This window comes from Dendropsophus ebraccatus, chromosome 8, assembly GCF_027789765.1.
Source record: "Dendropsophus ebraccatus isolate aDenEbr1 chromosome 8, aDenEbr1.pat, whole genome shotgun sequence".
NCBI lineage: Eukaryota > Metazoa > Chordata > Amphibia > Anura > Hylidae > Dendropsophus > Dendropsophus ebraccatus.
Genome location: NC_091461.1, coordinates 18,141,130 through 18,162,383, shown reverse-complemented (window position 1 = coordinate 18,162,383; position 21,254 = coordinate 18,141,130). Strand labels below are relative to the sequence as shown.

At 45.2% G+C, this 21,254-nt stretch overlaps 1 protein-coding gene across 1 annotated transcript in view; it reads left to right on the top strand.

Annotated features, from left to right (window-relative positions):
- Window positions 1–12,841, top strand: part of OGA (O-GlcNAcase) — a 36,242-nt gene extending 23,401 nt beyond the window's left edge. The window contains exons 11-16 of the mRNA XM_069979947.1: window positions 4,325–4,410; window positions 5,259–5,363; window positions 6,871–6,959; window positions 7,953–8,145; window positions 8,909–9,068; window positions 10,045–12,841. Coding sequence (XP_069836048.1) covers window positions 4,325–4,410; window positions 5,259–5,363; window positions 6,871–6,959; window positions 7,953–8,145; window positions 8,909–9,068; window positions 10,045–10,181 — 770 coding nt within the window. The 3' untranslated portion in view covers window positions 10,182–12,841. The remainder of the gene's footprint in view (window positions 1–4,324; window positions 4,411–5,258; window positions 5,364–6,870; window positions 6,960–7,952; window positions 8,146–8,908; window positions 9,069–10,044) is intronic.
- The last annotated feature ends 8,413 nt before the right edge of the window (window positions 12,842–21,254 follow it).

Here is a 21,254-nt window from a genome sequence, read left to right as displayed (position 1 = left end):
GAAGCCTCTTCTTCCTCCTCTCACCTGATAGTACACAACGTTTTATTCCCCCTGTGGGCTTATGCAGTCATGAAATGTGTTTTCTTTGACATTTGTGTTGCTGTGGACTGGTCTGAAAACAATAGGGCTCTGCTATATAGCAGCGATCGGCCAACATTACCTTACCATGGACCCAGTAGCCCGCTGCTTGCTGTGTGGCGATAACGTCATTGCTATTTTTAACAGAAGTTTTCAAGAGGTACAATTGACGCCCTGGAAAAGAAAAAGGTGACATCCCCCTTTCCCCTCAGCGCACGCGAGCTTTGCGCAAGGCTATTCTGGTGCTGAAGGGCATTTATATCCTAGAGATCGTGGCCACATGGGGTGGGCTTGAATTTGCATTTAATTTGGGCAAACACAACGTCGCACATCTATGCAGATAGTCGCACTGGTTTGTGTTTGCAGGTAAATTTTCCTTTTCTAGGTAGTTTCTATAAATTCACTGCGAGCACCAGCATGGCCTAGACTACTTGCGTAGCCTCATTTTATTTTCAGGTTTCAAAGTCGCTTAAAGGAGCAGTGTGGAAATTTTTTGCTTTTATATGACACAGCAGGCAGCGATACTGGGGTGCCCTAAAAACAAGGCGACACGTCAACTCTAAATTCTTGCAAATCTACATTATACAAACCCAAGATTTCTTCATACAAGGGGGGGGGGGGGGTTGCTTCCCTGTATAAAGTCTATGTACAGAAATGGAGAGAGGGTTTCCACTGGATTTGTAGTGGACTGAAATATAGTATTGGCGAGAAATCCAGTGGCTTAGCTGGCGTCTCGGAGCCGCAGTTGCTTTCAGACCTTAAGCAGATGTGTCCTGTTCTCTCGCTTACTAACGGTTGTATTGTGTCTTCCTCATTGTGCACAGATGGGAGAGACCTGAGCACAAGTGTCTGCTGCTATTGGATGGAGAAAGAAAGATGCATACCGCGCTCTGCAGCCATGTTATATGTGACCTCTGTACACAGGCAGTGTAGGGAATCCTGGCCTCTACTTACAAACTGAAGTCACATTTATTCAGCCATTTTTGCTCCTTTTACTGTTTCCACCTGTAGCTATCAAAGAGCTCCAGTTTGGAGCCAGGTCCTTTCAGGAAATGTCTTTCCTTATTACTGGAGTCGCCCACTGGAAACCATTTAAAGGAACACTAAGCATAGAAAATACACCAAAAATATCCTTAACAACCCCTTGTTTAAAGCAACACTAAGCTTAGAGCAGGGATGGGGAACCTTCGGCCCTCCAGCTGTTGCAAAATATCCCCAGCAATCCCTGCTTTAAAGGGACACTAAACAAAGCTGCTCAAAATCTATCCCAGCGATTCTTCCCTAAGGGCCTATTCCACCGGACAATTATTGTTCAGATTATCGTTAAATCGTTTGAATCTAAACGATAATTGTTTGTTTGAATAGCAGTTAACGACCGACCGAGAAATAGTCGATCTTTTAATTAGACCTGGACCAATTTTTATTGTTGCTCGTTCGCAAATCGTTCGCATTGAATAAGAAGTCGTTCTGTCGATTGCCATAGTGATGAACGCAATAGCGACGACAAGACGACTGCAAGAACGATCATAAGTAACGATTATCTTTCCATGTAAATGGATGAACGATTTCAGGTCTTTCGTAATAGCGGTCGTTTGGATCGTTTATCGTTAACGTTTATGCGAACGATAATCGTCCCGTGGAATAGGGCCCTTACACTACCTGTGATGTTGGTGTCCTATTACGGCTCAAATGGAGAGATACAAAAATAAATCTGTTTCTGGGTATAATACCCGCAGCAGGGTTCCCCTCGCCATTTCTGCAGTAGGATTCAGGTTAAGCCCCACTCCTTCAGTTATAGGGTTACATCCATGATGCCTTGTCAAATGCTTTTCAGAGTTCGGCATGGATAGAGGCAGCTCACGCCAGGTACTCGGGTTGCCACAGCAAATGTCTAACACCTGGCAAATTTCATGTGTGAGCCCTAATACCGAACTCGCCGATCCTGGCATGGACTGCCTTGTCAACCGGATCCTCTGCTGTAAGCTGCATCTTTCCACACTGAATTGCAGAGAGCAGGTGGGAGAACATAATGTCAGGCCACCCTTATAAGCCCTGGGCCCAGATCTACAGGAAATTCATAGTATTGTCCATGTTAAGAGAAACCTGGCGGCTTTGTTCCAGAAACCGTACTATTCCTAGGCTTGTGACTGGCATTGCACCAGAGCTCCGTATGAGTGTATAGGGCTCAGCTGCAATAACGCACACAACCTGTAGACAGGTGTGATGGATATACAGACCTTGGGGCCTAATGTAGCTCTTCCCAAACATACATCTCTAGGTTTAGGTTTTAGTGTTCCCTGTAAGATCATCTTTTCTCTTAATCCTATGTTTTCTTGTATTACGATGAAAACTCAGAGATATATAAAAAATCCTGTGAAGGGCTGTAAGACGGCTGGCTGCAGCAGGAGCCTCCCCCATCTGTAATAGGAGACAGGGGATGTTAGGACCTGCCCTTTGCTTAAGCCCAACCTCAGCTATCAGTCAGTAACAAAATAGATTGAATGGAAAGTAAATGCAGCCATTACCATTGTATCTTTCCTGGCCATATAGAAGGATATTCTGCAGCCTGATCACTCCAGCTGACAGGTTTATCGGCCTCTTCTTTCTAGGTTTAATGTTCCTTTAACAATCCCAGTTGAGGGCCTGGAGTAAATGTGGCCTTGTTGCTTTGCAGCAGCCTCCAGGTACTGTGCCTCTGCTCCCAGCAGACGACCTCCGCCTGGTGACTACAGCAGCTTGTGTCAGCAGGATACAGGTTGGCATAAACCGGTGCGATCTGCTGACACTGAGATATCCGAGTCCCCAGCCGCCAACCATTCTGATCATCATGTTACGGAGCTGCTGCTTATGCAATTCTGGGATTGTTGAAGCTGCTCCAGATTGCAGCAGCAGCACCTATTACTTAAGCTCATGTATTATAATCTCCTTGTGCTGCTCCCCGGTGTCACATGATTAGTTTCCTATGTACAGTAGGTTCATGTCAGGCCATACAACCATGATATGTTTTCCAGCTTCTATTACAACATTACTTCTATACATGGCCCCTGGTACAATATACATAAATGTAGTGTGTGACCGGGGGCTTAGCATGGGCCGTATGTATGACCTAGTATATATTACTGAAGCTCGCCACAGTCATCATCTCACTGTATGCTAATGCAGAACTAGGGGTCCTCCATTGATCATCACAGGGCCCTAATTCTAAAGTCTGTGTGTAATGGATACAGTCTGTTCCTCCCTGTTGCCAAGCTGGAGACAGGCAGACGATTAGGGTGGGATACTAAAGCACACAGCCCATACACTCCTGACTACCGCTGTGGCCCATCCCTAGTACAGAGGACATAGGTGACATTAGGGGCCTGTGAACCCCAGCAGCCACGTATCCCCCTGAAATGTATACAATAAGAGGTGGCGGTAACCTGCTCTACACATGGTCAGGGCAGCATGCAGAATGGCTCTTCTGTGTACTGTAGTGTTGTACACCAGGCTGCCTTTTCATGCTATTATTGTTAATGCTAATGCTATGTAATTATGGGGATTGTGTCACTGTTTTATGACCTGGCCATGTGAGCTGTAATAGCATTTATCCCTGAGCAGCCTTCATAGGAAGCAATAGGAGTGATGGGCCATTACACTGTAATAAAACATATAGGTTATAAAGGCAATATGTATATACATGATAGCTGGCCCTGGCTGTTATATGCATGGCACTCCTCTACCCTCTGATTTCCATGCTGGGTACTTTCAGCTATGTACTACGAGTCTTGTCATCACATGACCACTATTATAACTATAAGAGGCACTCCTGTCAATGGGCAATGGTCACAGCTCCCCTCCTCTCCCTCCCTGCACATGTACCTATGTGCTGTAAAGTGGCTATTTGTATTAGTAGTCACATTAGACAGTTGCTTCTATTGCAGTTCTGTTTGTTATCCCCAGCATAAGGTGGCAGCAGAGTAAATGGCTGATCAATGTGACTTCAGATTAGTAGCACTTAGGGCTGTAATAACGCTGCCTTCCACTAGGTGTCAGCGCGCCAATGTTAATGGTTCCCAGTATTATGGCAAGGAGCGGGAAAAGGGGTCACTGGTCAGACTTATTACAGCCTTGAAGCTCAGATATTAGCTATATGTTAGAGAGCCCTTTCCACGTCTTAAGTATTTTGCTGGAAATGTAGACTCTCAAAAAACACAAACCATAAGAACCCCTTCATGTAACGTTCTCCGCTTGGATCTGATTTCAACAGGGTGTCGTAGTCAATCTTCAGCACAGTTCTTAAGTGGAGACCAAGAGCCCTGGGCCTTTAGAGGAGGTCTAGCAGGAGAGTTCCAGGTATCAATATAAATTCAAAACTCAATGACTTTATTTTTGTTCACACGTTATTTTTCGACAAAACCGTTTCTGTGCCTCTGAGGGGATGAAAGGCTTGGTCTGCTGAAGGCTTAGACTGTAACAACCTAATACACTCACTTTGTTTCTTCTTTTAACCATCCTGTCTTTCAGGTGGAGGAGACGTTGCGGTCCTAAGCGCCGGCAGCGAGTAGCGTAGCGTTGCGTTTCACACTGTTCCTTTGCAGGTTGCGTTGCGCCCGCCCCTCTTGCGCGCAGCGAGCGCTGGCTTGGCTCTCATGAACTGAAACTCCATGAGCAAGGGTGAAGCGGATTGTCAGGATCAGATTGAAATGGTTTACATGGAGGAGTAGCTGGGGGTGATGGATACTAACTTGCTCATGGACTTTCACGCGCGGCTGATCTTTTTCCCTCTTACAGGTGTCCTGGCGCGCGCTGCATGTGATGGCGGCATAGCACTGTGCAGGACGGCGCGCCTCCTCTTGTCACAGTCAACCCTCTTCAGACCAATCCTCTCCACACGCCGTTTGCAGCTCTGGCGCTTTCCTTGACCTGTAAAGGTGACAGGTAGCCAAAATGTTACCATACAGGGCGCAATTCTGTGACTTGACCTCAGTGTGCTTTTTATTTTTTACTTTTTTTTTTTTTTTTTTTTGTGCTGAGAAATTCCTGCAGTGGCATGTTCATTTTTACTGTGCCTGTTCAGCAATTTTTTTTTTTTTTTTTTGTTTATTTATTTTTTTCAGTTTTATTTATTTAATTTTTCCTTTTTTGCTTTAGTCCATTATTTCCAGGTCTGATTTGTCTCTTGTCTTTCTTATTTTTCGCAGCGTTTGCTTCCGATTGAGGGAGCTAATGACCTCTTTTTTCAGCCTCCACCCCTGACACCGACTTCTAAAGCCTACACCATAAGACCTTATTATCCAAAAGATGAGGTGAGTGTCTAAATGAGTGCTAATGTCCCTGATACTTTAGTGAGTGGATGTGGTAATCCTAGAGAACGGGACTCAACATCATGTGTGCCACCTAAAGCTGGCCTTAGGGTCCTATTACACGGGCCGACTACGCCCTGATCATTTTAGTAAACAAGCACCGATCTGCTAGATCAGCGCTTGTATACTGGACCTATTAGACGGCCTGATAATCGGCCAGCAAGGGCCCTAAGGACATAGTTGGCGATGTCCAAGCACCTGATACCTGACCCCACCCCACTCCTGGTCTTCTCTACTGTGCTCTGCAGCTTCCTGGGACCCCCACAACCTGTGATTAGCTGAGTGACCTGTGAGCTGACAGGCCACTCAGACGCTGCCACCACCAGGACCGGGTGGCTGCAGAGCACAGGAGAAGAGACCAGGAGTGGGGAGAGAGGTAAGGTGTCAGGTGTTAAGGGAATCATCAGCCATTTACCGCACTATTACACGTAGCGATGCACAGTTTTATGGTCCTTTTACACGGAACGATTTATCGTTCGAATTTGCACGATAACGATCGAATTCGAACGATAATCGTACGTGTAAACGCAGCGAACGATCAAACGACGAGCGATAAATCACTCATTTTGATCTTTCAACATGTTCTCAAATCATCGTTGATCGTTCGCAAAAAAATCGCAGATCGTTCAGTGTAAACAGTCTTTCAACAATTTCACCTATGTGTGACATAGGCTTAAACGATCGCATAGCGAATTTTCCGTACGATGTATCGTTCCGTTCAAACGCTGATCGTTATGAAAAAAACATTGTTCATTCAAAATCGTTGATCGGGCGAATTATCGCTCCGTGTAAAAGTACCATTAGGTCCGAACAGCAGATCGTTGTCTCTATTATCACTCTGTGTAAATTAGCAAACTTGCCTCCATCCCCTAATATGCCGCTCTTTGCCTCCCATTGCTGACAGTTCATTGTCTAGGTTACCGACCACCACTCTGCTCTAAAATCAGTGGTCTGGCATCAATAGGTAGATAGGTTATATATATTTACATAATATATAGTATAAACACTCAATCTCTATACCAACTCTTCTTAATTCCTGTCCTCAGGGCCACCAACAGGTCATGTTTTGAGGATTTCCTTTGTATTTTACAGGTCATATAATTATACTCTGTGCATCAGGTAGTATCACAGGTGATATCATTATACTCATCAGGTAGTATCACAGGTGATATCATATTATCACAGGTTGTGAAATCTTTCCACACATACAGCAAATGTGCCCATAGACTAGCCTCCTAATCAGATGGTCACTGGGCCTTTATTCGGGTGGATTAGCTCAGATTTCTATACTGTTCCATAGAACAGTGTCCAGTAACACATGAGAGTGGATGTTTTACACTTAAGTGGAGGTATGTGTCTGTATGAATGGAGTCTTGCATTCCTTTATATACTAGATTTGCACTGCAGTCTGACCATAGATAGATCATAACATACTTGATGTATTCTTTAGGCATCTGTTTACAAGATTTGCAGAGAAATGTACGATGACGCGATGGACGATCTGCCATTTGAGAGTCAACCTGACCTGATAGGAGACAAGTAAGTTTGCCGGGAATGAAATTTTAAATGTATTTCCAGATTCTTTCACCAACAAATATATCTAAAGATGTCATTATTTCTAGTATCTGTGACGTTCATTTCACTTATTTACATGACTAAATGTCGAGGAAGGTCGGGATTCTCTTCTTTGTGACAAAATGTTGTGTTAAGGGGGTACTCCGGAGGAATTAAGTTTTTAAATCTACTGCTGTCAGAAAGTTATACAGATTTGTAATTTACTTCTATTAAAAAAAAAACTAGTCTTCCAGTACTTATCAGCTACTGTATGTCCTGCAGGAAGTGGTGGGTTCTTTCCAGTGTGACACAGTGCTCTCTGCTGCCACCTCTGTCCGAAACAGGAACTGCCCAAAGCAGCAGCAAATCCCCATAGAAAACCCTCTGGACAGTTCCTGACACGGACAGAGGTGGCAGCAGAGAGCACTGTGTCAGACTGGAGAGAAATACACCACTTCCTGCAGGACATACAGCAGCTGATAAGTACTGGAAGGCTGAGGAAGTAAATGATAAATCTGTGTAACTTTCTCACACTAGTTGATTTTAAAAACAAATATTTTTTTTCCAGAATACCCCTTTAAAGGGGGATATCCAGGATTAGAAAAGCAGAGCTACTTTCTTGCAAAAAGTGCACCACCCCTGTCCTCTGGAGGTGAATTGTAATACCACACACAACCATTCATTTCTGTGGAACTGGGCTGCAATACCTCACCCAAACTGAGGGCAAGAGAGGAGGGGTTTCTAGAAGAAACAGTTAGGGAGATGCTGGCTAGATGTCTATATAAGCAGCTCTTCAGCTGAGGCTAGGTCAGAGAGGGAGATACTTGTTATATCTAGAAGCCTACAGCACAATGTTTTGCACAGCGACAGATGGGTAACATGAGGGAGTTTGCTGATGTGGGTGTTTGTATGTATGAATATATAAAGTGTCATTGTAAGTTCTGGAGAGTCTCATGCGGCATGTTTTCTATCCTGTAGGCTTGTCGGAGGTCTCCTCTCTCACAGTCTTGACTACTGTTTCGTATTGGAAGATGAGGATGGGATCTGCGGCTATGCTGTGGGCACGGTGGACGTGACACCTTATCTCACGAAATGCAAACATTCCTGGATACCTTTCATGCAGGAGAAATATACCAAACCAAAAGCAGACAAAGAGCTGTCAGCAGCAGAGGTATGGGGGCTTATTCTTACACTAGAGAAGAAATCTACACTGTGATCGTAGGCTTGGGGTAGCGGAGTCTTATACACCACCACAGCAAATCATTCCATACATAGTGAAATGAAAGTGAGATCCCCTAACAGTGGGGTTTTCCCATATCAAACTAAAATGCATTCATTACTTGGAAACATAAAAGACTGTAAAAAAAAGAACCAGGCTTGAGTCATGGCTATCAATCATATCATGAGCCCTTAGAAATTGGAAGCGGCAGCAATGAACGTACAAAGAACCTGAAACAGGGTGAAACCTGAATGACGTTTGCATTCACAAATAGAACATTTGCAGTTAATCTCTATGGGTGCATTCACACTACGGAATCTGCGCAGAGAACTTCCCGCATATTGCACCGCTCGCTCCCGCTTGACATGTCGATTCTTTGGGTGGATGGCGGAATCTGCCGAGCATAGAATGGCACGGGCGGAAAGTCAAGTGGGGTCGAGCAGCGGAATCCGTGGGATGTTATCTGCGAGAATTCTGTAGTGTGAACACACCCCATGATGGTGTTCTACAGCCTGTGGATTCTCAGCTTGGCATGCTGGGAGTTTTAGTTTTGCAACAGCTGTAGAGTGGCAGGTTGAAGAACACTACCACAGATGGCTCATTTCCTTATTGTTTTTTCTTTCTTTGTCAGGCCACTTTTGCAATATGGGGGGCATGTTGTCTTGAAGTAACCAGTCTGTCTGCCACTTACATTTTTTTTCTTTTTTCCCTTTAGAAAATAATGCTCAGTTTTCATGAGGAACAAGAAATCTTACCTGATACATTCCTTGCTAATTTCCCTTCTTTAATAAAAGTGGATATTCATAAGAAAGTCACAGACCCTAGTGTAGCCAAAGGAATGATGGCGTGTCTCCTGTCCTCTCTTAAAGCCAATGGTAAGTCCTGGGGTAGGGGGGGTCGTATATTACTTGTAGTATTTAAGCTGGACTGCGATGTGATCCACTTAGTGAAAGCTCCTCAGGGGACACAGTAGGAAGTAATAAGTTTCTTCATATGCCGATGTGATGACTGGCTTGACGTTATGTCAGGGGGAAGATAAATGATGTCTTTTACCTTGTAGGATCACAAAGCTGAATATTTGCAAGTAAACGCAGCAAACCTTCACCTCCTGTTCTCCTCAACTCTGCACACTTACCGTATGTTCCAGCGTATAAGACGACCCCTGACTTTTAAGAAGGTTTTCAGGGGTTCATCTTTTACGCCGGAAAATGTTAAATAGATTTACTAGCTGGAGCCCTGCTGCGGTCAGGCAGAGGTTGACTGAAGTTTAACTATAAAAAAAAAAGACAAATGGTTCAACTCACCTTTGACTCGTTCTCGCCAGCCACGCATCTTCCGTCAGGTTCCCAGCAGTTTTGCAATATACTCATTAAAAAATTTTTTATTATAGTTTAAGGCCAGTTTCACAGAGAACTAAATCGCAGCGGCTTTCACGCTTGAGAGTTGGCAGCGAAATCCGCAGTGATTCCCGACACTGTCCATTTCAAAAGGTTTACATACTCGCAGTGGAATTTTCGGTTCTGTGTGAAACTGGCCTACATCAACATTATACATACGGCCACTAGGCGTTTACCCCCCCCCCCCCCCCTAACTAACACACACACTACAAAGTTATATAACTTTATAATGTATGTTAGTCACCTGCTTGGAGCGGTTCCGCAGCAGAAAATACGCTACGTATACGGTGTGTGTGTTTGTACCCTAAGGGTATGTTCACGTGTGGTATATATGCTGCAAACTTTATGCTGTAGATTTTATGCAAGCTATATGGTACATGTGAACATGGCCTTTCCTAATTTTAGTTTCTATTTATAGAGACATGCTGATGTTGGACTTTTGTGCACATTTTAGGTTCACGCGGTGCTTTCTGTGAGGTGAGACCCGACGATAAACGGATCCTCGACTTCTACAGCAAACTCGGCTGCTTTGAAATTGCCAAAATGGAAGGATTCCCTAAGGATATTCTTATTCTCGGAAGAAGCCTTTGAAGACTATTTGTATTTTTTTTTTTTTTCCACTGCAGAATAAGCTATGGAAACTGGTTGTAACATCGGGCAAGATGGCGGCAGGTTTACCAACATGTCGTCTCGACTTTTCCTATGCATAATATAACAGTACGAGTGGACAGCTAAAAAAAAACAAACAAAAAAAAAGTTTTTACGGCAAATGTCTTTAACCTTCTGTTGGTTGTTTGCATGGGCCCTCCTCCTTGGAGCGGCACGTTCTCCTGTAGGTGGGAACAAGCCTGATTTTATTTTTATGTAGTTCTGATTTCAGTCCCCGATATTTCATCGCCTTTCCCTGATTCGCTATCCTTTCAGTCTCGGACAGAAGATTTCACAGGATTTCTGATTTTCTTCCTTGCTCGCTGGGAATCCTTTATTTCCATTTTTTTTTTTTTTTTGCATTCTGTAAGTCAGAGAAAAGGGGATGATACGCATAGCACTTGAGGTAGGGCACAAGGGCCTGGCTTGTGAGTATGAAGGACCCCCCAGGTATGGGGGACAGGGCCCTGGGATGTGCTGAGGAGGCTTGCAACCCAACAAAGAGAAGTGAAGCCTTTCTGTAAATGTTACTGTAGAGAACTGTATGTACAGTCCGTGTTTACCATGTTATGTTTTTGTACATTATATTCTGTTTCTTTTTACAAGTTTTGATCCGGCATGGTTCACGTAATACGATGGTTAAAAAAAAAATCATAAGTGCTTAAACTTGGCCTTCTTATTTTTCTCTGTACACTGCTCATCCTGGAGGTGAAAATTAGAGGGATTGGCCTATCTTCTGGATATTGGATTGTGGGGGCACGACACCTAGCACCCTTATTGATTGCGAGTGGCGCAGCTTGTTTACTGAGCACAGCGCCATACGTTTTGTAGTGGTTGAAAATGGCGCTGCGGCTCCCTGCAACTTCCCTGGATTCAAGGGAGAGCGCCTGATGAGCAGAGGTGGAACCCCACAGATCTGATATCTTTAGGATAAGTCCCTCAAAACCTGCTAAGGCCAGGGCAGCATGGGTCACTTAGTCATGGATCATATTCACAGCATTATGTCAGCCTGAGACGATTGTGAGAATTCCAGATGTTGTTTTATGACTTTATTCTCCATCGGAAAACACTAAAGTTTTGCATGAGGGGCATTACGGTTGCAGTTTTACCATGTAGGTGATGCCTTGGACCCAGAGCATGGACGGGGTTAATCCAAGATTACAAATTAGCTGCTAACCACAACTAGGGGACAACTAATTGGTGGAGATCACACCGCCAGGACCCCCAGTAATGACAGTTCTCCTATCCTGCCAAGTGAATGAGGCAGCAGCTTACAGGCTCCATGCCTTCTGACGCACTAATCGCTCGGGGACTGGGGAACTCTATTGTCAGGAGTGGGACCCCCATCCGCCCGCTTGCTGTCCTCTGTCGATAATGTTTAATCTTTGGATAACTCCTTTAGTACTTCCCACAAAAAATTAAAAATTTCCCTGTCAATGCAAGTTCTTGAGGAGGCTTCTCAGCACGGACATGGAAGGCCTGTGGTGGAAAGACAAACTCGCAGCCCTCCAGCTGCTGCAAAACTACAATTCCAATCCCAAAGCTTTAGCTGTTCAGGCATGATGGGAGTTGTAGTTTTGCATTAGCTGGGGGACGTACTGTTATTTTGAGCTTATCTAATGATCTGTGGTGTGCTTACTTATTATATGGCATATGCTCTTTTTTGTTTTTTTTTGGAATGGGGGACGCAAGGTTGACACCTGTCTTATTTATTGCTCTTCCTGGTAAAGTTGGATGACAAGAGATACGGCCATTGTGTATAATGGTATCCCCACACAGTTATCAGACCTGCCACTGTCCAGGTTCCTGGCCATGTTTCCCAGAATGGGCTGAATAGAAGCTTCTCAGGATAAAGCATGGGCTTATATTTACAGGGATTGTCTTCATTTTTGTTTATTCTTCTTAATGCCTTTGTTTCCTTGTAATGTTTCGGCACTCACTTTTTTTTTTTCTTGGGAATTATGTAAGGAGGACAAAGTGACATGAAGCCGCTCAGAAGACAATCCTCTCTTCTTTTAAAAGGGTTCTCTGTCTGGGATTTCCAGTTGATGACCATTAATGTATGACTGATGGGACTCCTAGCACTCAGAACGTTATTGTTTATCTAGACACAGCGCCATACATACAAGTGTGGTGCTTTCTGGTACTGCAGCTCAGCACATTGAAGCATAGGCCATGATTTGAAACGTCTCTATAATATGCACAGTGTACAGTAATTGTATGAAGCCTTTGATTTTTCCAGCTGACAGGCCATGGCATGCAATCGTTGGCCTGTCCTAGCCATGTTTTCTTTATAACCCATCACTATGGGGAAAAAAAACCTGAGCACAAATTCTGGGCCTGTGCCTTTGTATAGAAGGCAGGTGCTGAGTTTTGGTTCCCTCTCTATACTAGCTGCCTATGTTGATATGGTGTTGCCTTTGTCCTTCTTGCATGCAGTTGGCTGGTAGAGCTGTTATAGTATATGGCCATCTGTGCACTCTGGATACCAAGGGCTAGGAGCACATTGTGACCGGGCATGTACATCTTTACTAGGAATGCCGTGCCTATTCTATGAATTCATGGTTGAAATCTTTACTATAAAAAGCAAACCTTTCCTCCTATGATGACTTCAGATCTGAGTCCTTTTGAGTGTTTTTTTTTTTTTTTTAAATTTTACTCCTAACAGGTGCAACCCAGAGCAATCAGCAGGAGAATGCAGCCATGTAGTTTGGGTGGCGGGATCACTATATGTCGTAACCGTAAGGCCCCGTTCACATGTAGCAAAACTGCAGAATGCCGTTAGCCTCCCTTTCATAATGGGAGTCTATGGGAGGTGTGTGCTGCTGCTCTCCCCGCGCTGCAGAATGAACAACAAGCTGTTGTTCATTCTTCAGCACGGGGAGAGAAGCAGCCCGCGCCTCCCATAGACTCTCATTATGAGAGGGAGGCTAACGGCATTGCGCCGCGGAATTCCGCTAGTTTTGCTACGTTTGAACATAGCCTAAGGGTACTATTACACGGCCCGATAATAACTGTAAGCGAGCGCCGATCAGTGCCCGTTTACTGGTCCTATCACAGGGCCCGATAATCGTTTAACAAGGGCTGCAGGGACATTGTTACCGATGTCCTTGCAGCCCTTGCTTAAAGAGTCACTGTCGTATTTTTTTATTTTTTTTGCAGAAATCAATAGCCCAGGTGATTATTAAGAAACTTTGTAATTGGGTTTATTTGCCAAATATGCCATTATCTGCATTTAAAAAGTCTTTTCCCAGGTCCCCCCACCTTCCTCTTTTCTATCCACTGCAAAAAAATCTGAAAATTGTGACTTGTTACATGAGTCACACTCTGTCTGTTCTAGGGAGAGGGGAGGGGGGAGGAGGGAGTTAGCCGACAGCAGAAAGCAGATAGCAGAGGATTACAATCAGAGCTTAGAGAGGTCAGTGGTGACTGTCAGAGAAGATAACGGGTGAGGTATTTGTAGATTAACTCTTTGTTCTAGGAGAACAATGAAGACGGGGGGATAGCATCAAACTGCTTTTTCATGATAAAAATGCATTTTTCGGCTAATAAACCCAATTACAAAGTTTCTTAAAATTGCCTGTACTATTGATTTCTGCAAAAAAATTTTTTTACTACAGTGACACTTTACATTGTATATATTACCTATCCAGGCTGCAGGGCTCCTCTTGCTCTGTGCTTCTCCCTGGGCCCTGCTCGCTATAGCTTCAGAGCGGTCTGTCTGAGCTGACAGGCCACTCAGCCAATCACTGGCCGCGGCAGTCTAGGCCAGTGATTGGCTGAGCAGCCTGTTAGCTCAGACAGGCCGCTCTGAAGCTGCAGCGCGTGGGACCGGGGAGAAGCACAGAGCAAGAGGAGCCTTGCAGCCTGGATAGTTAATGTATACAGTTTGCAAATTGTCAGCCGCCGGCCGGGCACTATTACACGTAGCGATGTGCAGTCGACGCCCGACACTTATAGGTCCAAACCTAAATCAACAATCAGCTGATGATGGTTTTGTTTATTACACGAGGCGATAATCGTCCGGACAGGGCTGATTATCGTTCTGTGTAATTGAGCACTAAGGCTAATCTGATATTAAAGGGACTATGCAAGATTAAATAAAACACAGCTACTTTAAAAAAAAAAAAAAAACAGCGCCACTCCTGTCGTGTTGTGTGTGGTATTATAATTCTGCTCCATTCACTTCAATGGGAACTGAACTGCAAAGCTTAGACCCAAACTGAGCACAAGAGTGACGCTGTTTGTGGAAATAAGAATAAAAAAAATATCGGCTGTGTTTCCCTTCAAAGGGAATGGAGAAGCACATTAGAAGATTCTAACCTGCGCATAGATTGTACTAGGGCGGGGATAGGGGGTTTGCATGCACCTATAGGCTATGTTCACATAAATATAAAAACAAGTGCAGACAACAGCCGTCATTACTGTTATTTTGTGAACGTAGCCGTAATATGTTGGTGTGCTGTGCTATCTAACCTGCTGCTAGCTTCCCTTAAGGAGAGCTATAAAAACATTTGATAGATTCATCTCTATCTATTGACGTGGCAGAAGTTTTGATTGGTTGGGTCTGGGGGCAGCGACTCTACAATCTTATCAGCTGACCCCCTTGGTGGCTTATCGGCTTTACTTGGAGGGCGTGATGCATATACTCCATGGACGTCTATGAGCTTGTACCCTATTAATCAGAACTGATCAGTAACTAAGGAGCACCTTTTTGAGAACCTTTACCCTCTTTATTTTAGTAATTACGGCTTGTTGTCAAGGTTACCGTCCACCACTCAGATAGAAAGAGCATATACACACTTATGTATTATAGAGTGTATTTACACTATAACTCTTTACATCTACATTCTAGCTATAGATACGCCAGCCACACCACAGCTTTTAGAGCAGAGTGGTGGACGGTAATAGAGATGAGCAAGTTTACAGTAATAATGAAGTTAAGCGCTTTGCTATCTCTGCAATCCGCTTATCAGCCGGCTGCCTTCTAACGGACTGCCGCTCCTCTCCGGGTGCTGGGAAAGCTGGATCCAGTCCTTATTACTATAAATTGTCTCATCTCTAGGCTGTAACCTAGACTCAAAGCTGTCAACAATAAGAAGGAGGTTTAACCCGGACATTAGGAAGAGAGTCATAACAGCCCGTACCCAACACATTCTCCACCAAACATGACATAAAGAATCAAGCACATCAGTGCCCTTGCACAATTTTCCATGCATCCAGCAGGCATATAAAGTATTGGTGTCCTCTAGTGGCAAAAGACAAAAACCGCCAACAGGGCTATAGCCTTGCCTTCAAGCCACTTGGTGAACATATTTGTGGCATAATAGTCATGGGGATGGCCCCTGCACACATACTAACAGTCAGTGTCCCAAACATTATCAGGTATGTCCCCGTTAGGGTGTAAACTTGCATCCAGGCACGTAAGTGGGCTCAGAGTCTTGGCGCAGGCGCCAAATGTGCAGCGGTAAAGTGCAGGGAAACATTTTGGGGGATATTTACTAACAAATCTAAAAACACGATTTTGTCAAAGATGTTTTGCCATAATTTCCAATCTAATGTGTTTAGTCAAATTTATGTAAATTGTCTAATAGCATAGTAAATGTGTCTTAAAAACAATGGTCTTTTAATTAGTCTAATAAATTCACCTGGTTCGGAGCAGACGTAGCGATGCGCCAATATATGCGACTTTTTAAAAAATTGCGCGGTTAATAAATTTAGCTAAAAAAGAATTCTGGGCACTTTCGATCTAATTAACCACAAAAAATCTAATTCAAAAAGTCGCATCTAATTTGGATAGTTTTGTCTAAAAAAAACCTTCATAAATTCATATTAGATTTATTGTGAGCGCAAACTAGATATATTAGACTAAAAACAGGCGCAATTAGTTTTATAAATGTCCCCCTTAGTGTCTGCGCACTTGTGATTATAACGGATAACTTCAAACAGTAAACTCAGTCCCTGTACGGGTGCAAAATATTCAGGCGCAACAAGCGCAGGATCCATATCCAAGCAAATCTTTGCCATCTGAGTGTCAGAAGTAAGGCATTAGAGTGTAGGTAGTGTCCACAGATCGATCTCTTCCTCTGCGAGCGGTGCCCCTATGACGCAAAACCCATTCTTTTGCCTCCTGAGGTGTGGAGAAACAGATGGAACGTTCCCCGTCCACCACTCGCAATCTCGCTGGGTAGGCCATGGAGTATTGTATCTCTAGCTCTCGCAGACGTCTCTTGACTGCTGTGAAGGTGGCCCTCTTTTTTTGTAATTCAGCCGAGAAATCGGGAAAAAACAGATGCTGGCTCAATTAAATGTAATCTCTCCTTTTTGGCGCGCTAGGCGCAACACATGATCTCTGTTGGTGCTATTCAGCAACCGTGGCAGAAACGGTCTAGGTGGGGGCACAGGGCGCGCAGGTAGGCCATCTTGATTTTCCTGCCGGGCGAATTCCCGGAGTCGTTCTGCCACGGCACAGGTCCCTTTGCGCGCGGACACACACACACACACACACACACACACACACACACACACACACACAGCCTGCTGCAGCCATAGCGCACACACACACAGCCTGCTGCAGCCATAGCTCACACACACACACAGCCTGCTGCAGCCATAGCTCACACACACACAGCCTGCTGCAGCCATAGAGCACACATAAACACACACAGCCTGCTGCAGCCATAGCACGCACACACACAGCCAGCTGCGGCCATAGCACACACACACAGCCTGCTGCAGCCATAGAGCACATACACACAGCCTGCTGCAGCCATAGCTCACACACACATAGCCCGCTGCAGCCATAGTACACACACACACAGCCTGCTGCAGCCATAGCGCACACACACACAGCCTGCTGCAGCCATAGCTCACACACACACACAGCCTGCTGCAGCCATAGCTCACACACACACAGCCTGCTGCAGCCATAGAGCACACATAAACACACACAGCCTGCTGCAGCCATAGCACGCACACACACAGCCAGCTGCGGCCATAGCACACACACACAGCCTGCTGCAGCCATAGAGCACATACACACAGCCTGCTGCAGCCATAGAGCACATACACACAGCCTGCTGCAGCCATAGCTCACACACACATAGCCCGCTGCAGCCATAGTACACACACACACAGCCTGCTTCAGCCATAGAGCGCACACACACACACAGCCTGCTTCAGCCATAGAGCGCACACACACACAGCCTGCTGCAGCCATAGCACGCACGCGCACACACACACACACACAGCTGCAGCCAAAGAACACTAAAGAAAAACACCACATTGAGGAGCGAGGTTACTGCTGCACTACTTATGTCTTCTCCTCCATCTCTATATTACACAGGAAATCTTCATATTACACTGCTGCTCATATACAGTCATCCAGCATCCAGAAAGAGACCAGCACAGATCTCCCCCCACACAATGGACTCTTCCAGCTCAGAAACAAACTGCCAAATAGTGACCGACTACATTTCCCCGACCCCCTTATCTAATAGAGCCAGTGTCCTATTACTGATATATTCCCCGACCACCCTTATGTGATAGGGCCAATGTCCTATTACTGATATATTCCCCGACCACCCTTATGTGATAGGGCCAATGTCCTATTACTGATATATTCCCCGACCATCCGTATGTAATAGGGCCAGTGTCCTATTACTGATATATTCCCCGACCACCCTTATGTGATAGGGCCAGTGTCCTATTAGAATGTTGCTCATAATATATATTCATGAGCAAAACTCAATTCTAAATTGTTGTAAGATTTTTTTTTTAAAGCTGGTGTCGGAGTCAGTACAATTTTTCCAACTACGACTCAGACTCCAGCCAAAACTAGTTCTGACTCCACAGCCCTGGATACAAGGGCGGCCAGATGGGTAAAGGTGTGTGTTTTTCAGGGCACAGGGCCATTCTATGTATCTCTTTTTTTCCCATACCTCGGCCCTTCATACAGTTGCTGCATATGGCGGAGATGCTGACGTCTTTGAGCTCCCCACCCCACCGTAGATTCTCCTGTCTGGTTCTGAAATTTTTCAGCACCCGCCCTATAAGACAACACCCGCATATAAGACGACTCCTGACTTTTGAGAAGATTTTGATGGTTTAAAAAGTAGTCTTATATGCAGTTAAATCCAGTATACAGACCTATAAACCTGGCTTTAGTATGAGTTTAGTATATGCCACACACAGCTGTAGGCCGGGACAGGCCGTTTTTTATCCCTCCAGTGCATCCCTGTTGCTATTACCCCACTATTGTATTCCGCAGCCATTCAGCACCTTTACCCAATAGGGTCCATAATAGAATTTCTCCATATCTGACACACAAGGGTCTGTTTTTTTAGGACGTGATTTGTCTGAATCTGTTTAGAGAGTGGAAGTCCGAGGCCCCCTAACTGACCCCGGGCACGGGGAGAACATACTACAGTGGTGCCTTGGATTACGAGCATAATTTGTTCTGGGACTGTGCTTGTAATCCAAATCCACTCTTAAACCAAAGCAAATTTTCCCATAAGAAATCACTGATATGCAGACAATTGGTTCCACTCCCCAAAAATAATGATTTTATATTTTGAATAACATGTAAGAAAATGAAACAGACATTTATAAACAGCAGAATATGTGATATTATAGGTTACTGTACAGTATAGCAATCAGCATGTGGAGTAAAATATATAATAAGTGCATAAACCTGATAACATAGCAGCAGTTTGTAGATACAGGGTGGAACTGCAGATCCCCATAATGCAGTAGCGTAGTACAACAGGCTAGAATAGAGAAGCAGGGCTGCTGTCAGAGGTCTGTGTGGTCACATGACAGCAGTGGTTCAGCATGGACCAATCAGGACTGACAGAGACTGCAGGGAGCATGAAGGACTGAGCAGTACAGATGTGGGCACATACATGCAGCACTCTGTCCGGGGAGAGAGGGGTTACAGCTATGAAGAGATTACCTCCACAGTTCTGTCCCCTGATGTAAGCCCCAGCCTGAAGTGGATCTGCTATGATTTGGAAGGTGAGGGAGACTTCCTGGGTTAGAGTACAGGGCTGTAGACCCCGCTATATAGACCATGTCCCTCCCCAACTCGCGCTCCCACCCAGTACAGGGAGCTCTTAAACCAAAGCTATGCTCTTAAACCAAGTCACAATTTTGAAAAACTGTGAGCTCTTAAACCAAGTTACTCTTAAACCAAGGTACCACTGTAGTTACATTTCTTGTTGCTGACTTCAGATCCAGAACTTAAGAGTATGTTCGCACTATGGAATAGGCCAGGGATTTCAAGCGGAATCCACCTCTCTCAATGGGATTTTTCAAGCACAATGGGATTTCTTCCCCAAAGATTTAAAGGACAACTCTAGTGTTCTAACGAAAAAAAAAGAAGACAAACAAACACACATCCCTCTGGAGACATTCGCTGTTTGAATTTCCCACCGGTCCCGGTCACCGTTTTCATAGTGACTTTCGTGTTCTGTCACATGAATAGGAGAGAAAAGGCTACAGGTGGGCATGCGCATTGGCTGGATTGTGTCACATGGCTTCCAGCCAATCAGGGCGCATGTGCACCAGTAGCCTTTTCTCTCCAATCCATTTGTACAAGAAGACGCTGATGTGAGATCAACACAAAATGGCGGCAGGAGAAGAGGACGTGGTTGACAGTGACTGTATGTGTATGGCTTTCTTTTACTTCCGGGAATGGGAGAAGGGGAATCGCGGACGGATAGGTAATTAACATACATTACAAACTTATACATGCCGGAGTTCTCCTTTAACATGTGAATTCTTTGGGTGGAATGTGCTTGAGAAATACCATTGCATCAACGGAATTCCTTACCTATTCGGCAGTGTGAACATACCCTTAGGGCCCTGTTCCACGGAGCGATTATCAGACGAATCGGCCCAATTCAGATGATTATCGCTCCGTGGAATAGAGACAACGATCAGCCGACGATCGATATGGGTTAGGACTAGAGATGAGCGAACCCGAACGTTCGGCATGTGATTAGCGGTGGCTGCTGAAGTTGGATAAAGCCCTAAGGCTATGTGGAAACCATGGATATAGTCATTGGCTGTATCCATGTTTTCCAGACATCCTTAGAGCTTTATCCAAGTTCAGCAGCCACCGCTAATCAAATGCCGAACGTTCGGGTTCGGATCGACTCGAACCCGGTTCGCTCATCTCTAGTTAGGACTTATATTTGTTGGGCACCGACCGCGCACCACTACATGGAATAGCAGTGCGCAGCCAGCGCCTAGCAATACACATTACCTATGCAGGGTGCAGGGCTCCTCTTCTCCTGAGTCCCGCACGCTCCAGCGTCAGGGCGATCTGTCTCAGCTGACAGGCCGCTCAGCCAATCACTGGCCACGGCAGTCCCGCCAGTGATTGGCTGAGCGGCCTGTCAGCTGAGACAGACCGCCCTGAGGCTGGAGCGTGCGGGACTCAGGAGAAGAGGAGCCCTGCACCCTGCATAGGTAATGTATAGTAGTTAAGCTAGCCCTTGTTTAACAATATTCGGGCCGTGAAATAGGCCCAGTAAACGAGCGCCGATCTAGCAGATGGGCGCTCATTTATCTGACCCCATCGGCCGTGGAATACCACCCTTACACAGGGGAAGGACGATAATCCTGGAGCCAGAAAACCAAGCAAATGGCCATGGATGGAAAACCAGACTGTGTGTACAGCCCCTGTGCTGATCTATGTGTCTCCATGGTAACACCCCCCCCCTGCTGCTGTACAATCCACAACCACAGTATAACAATAACAAAACCCCCAAATCCTAATTCTTTTGTCAACCAAATGTTATAATGTTTAAAAAAAAACAACTTATAAACAGGTTCTGTGACGTCACATCATGAGCTCCTCCCGGTTTGGTGTGACGTGTGCATGTGCCGCTAGCTCCTCCCTTTTATCACACGCGGAGCCCGTAAAGAAACAGCAGAGCGTGACTAGGTGCGGTGACGTCACGCTCCTAGCTCCTCCCCTCGCGCTCGGAGCCTGTAGGCTAGGGGGAGGGG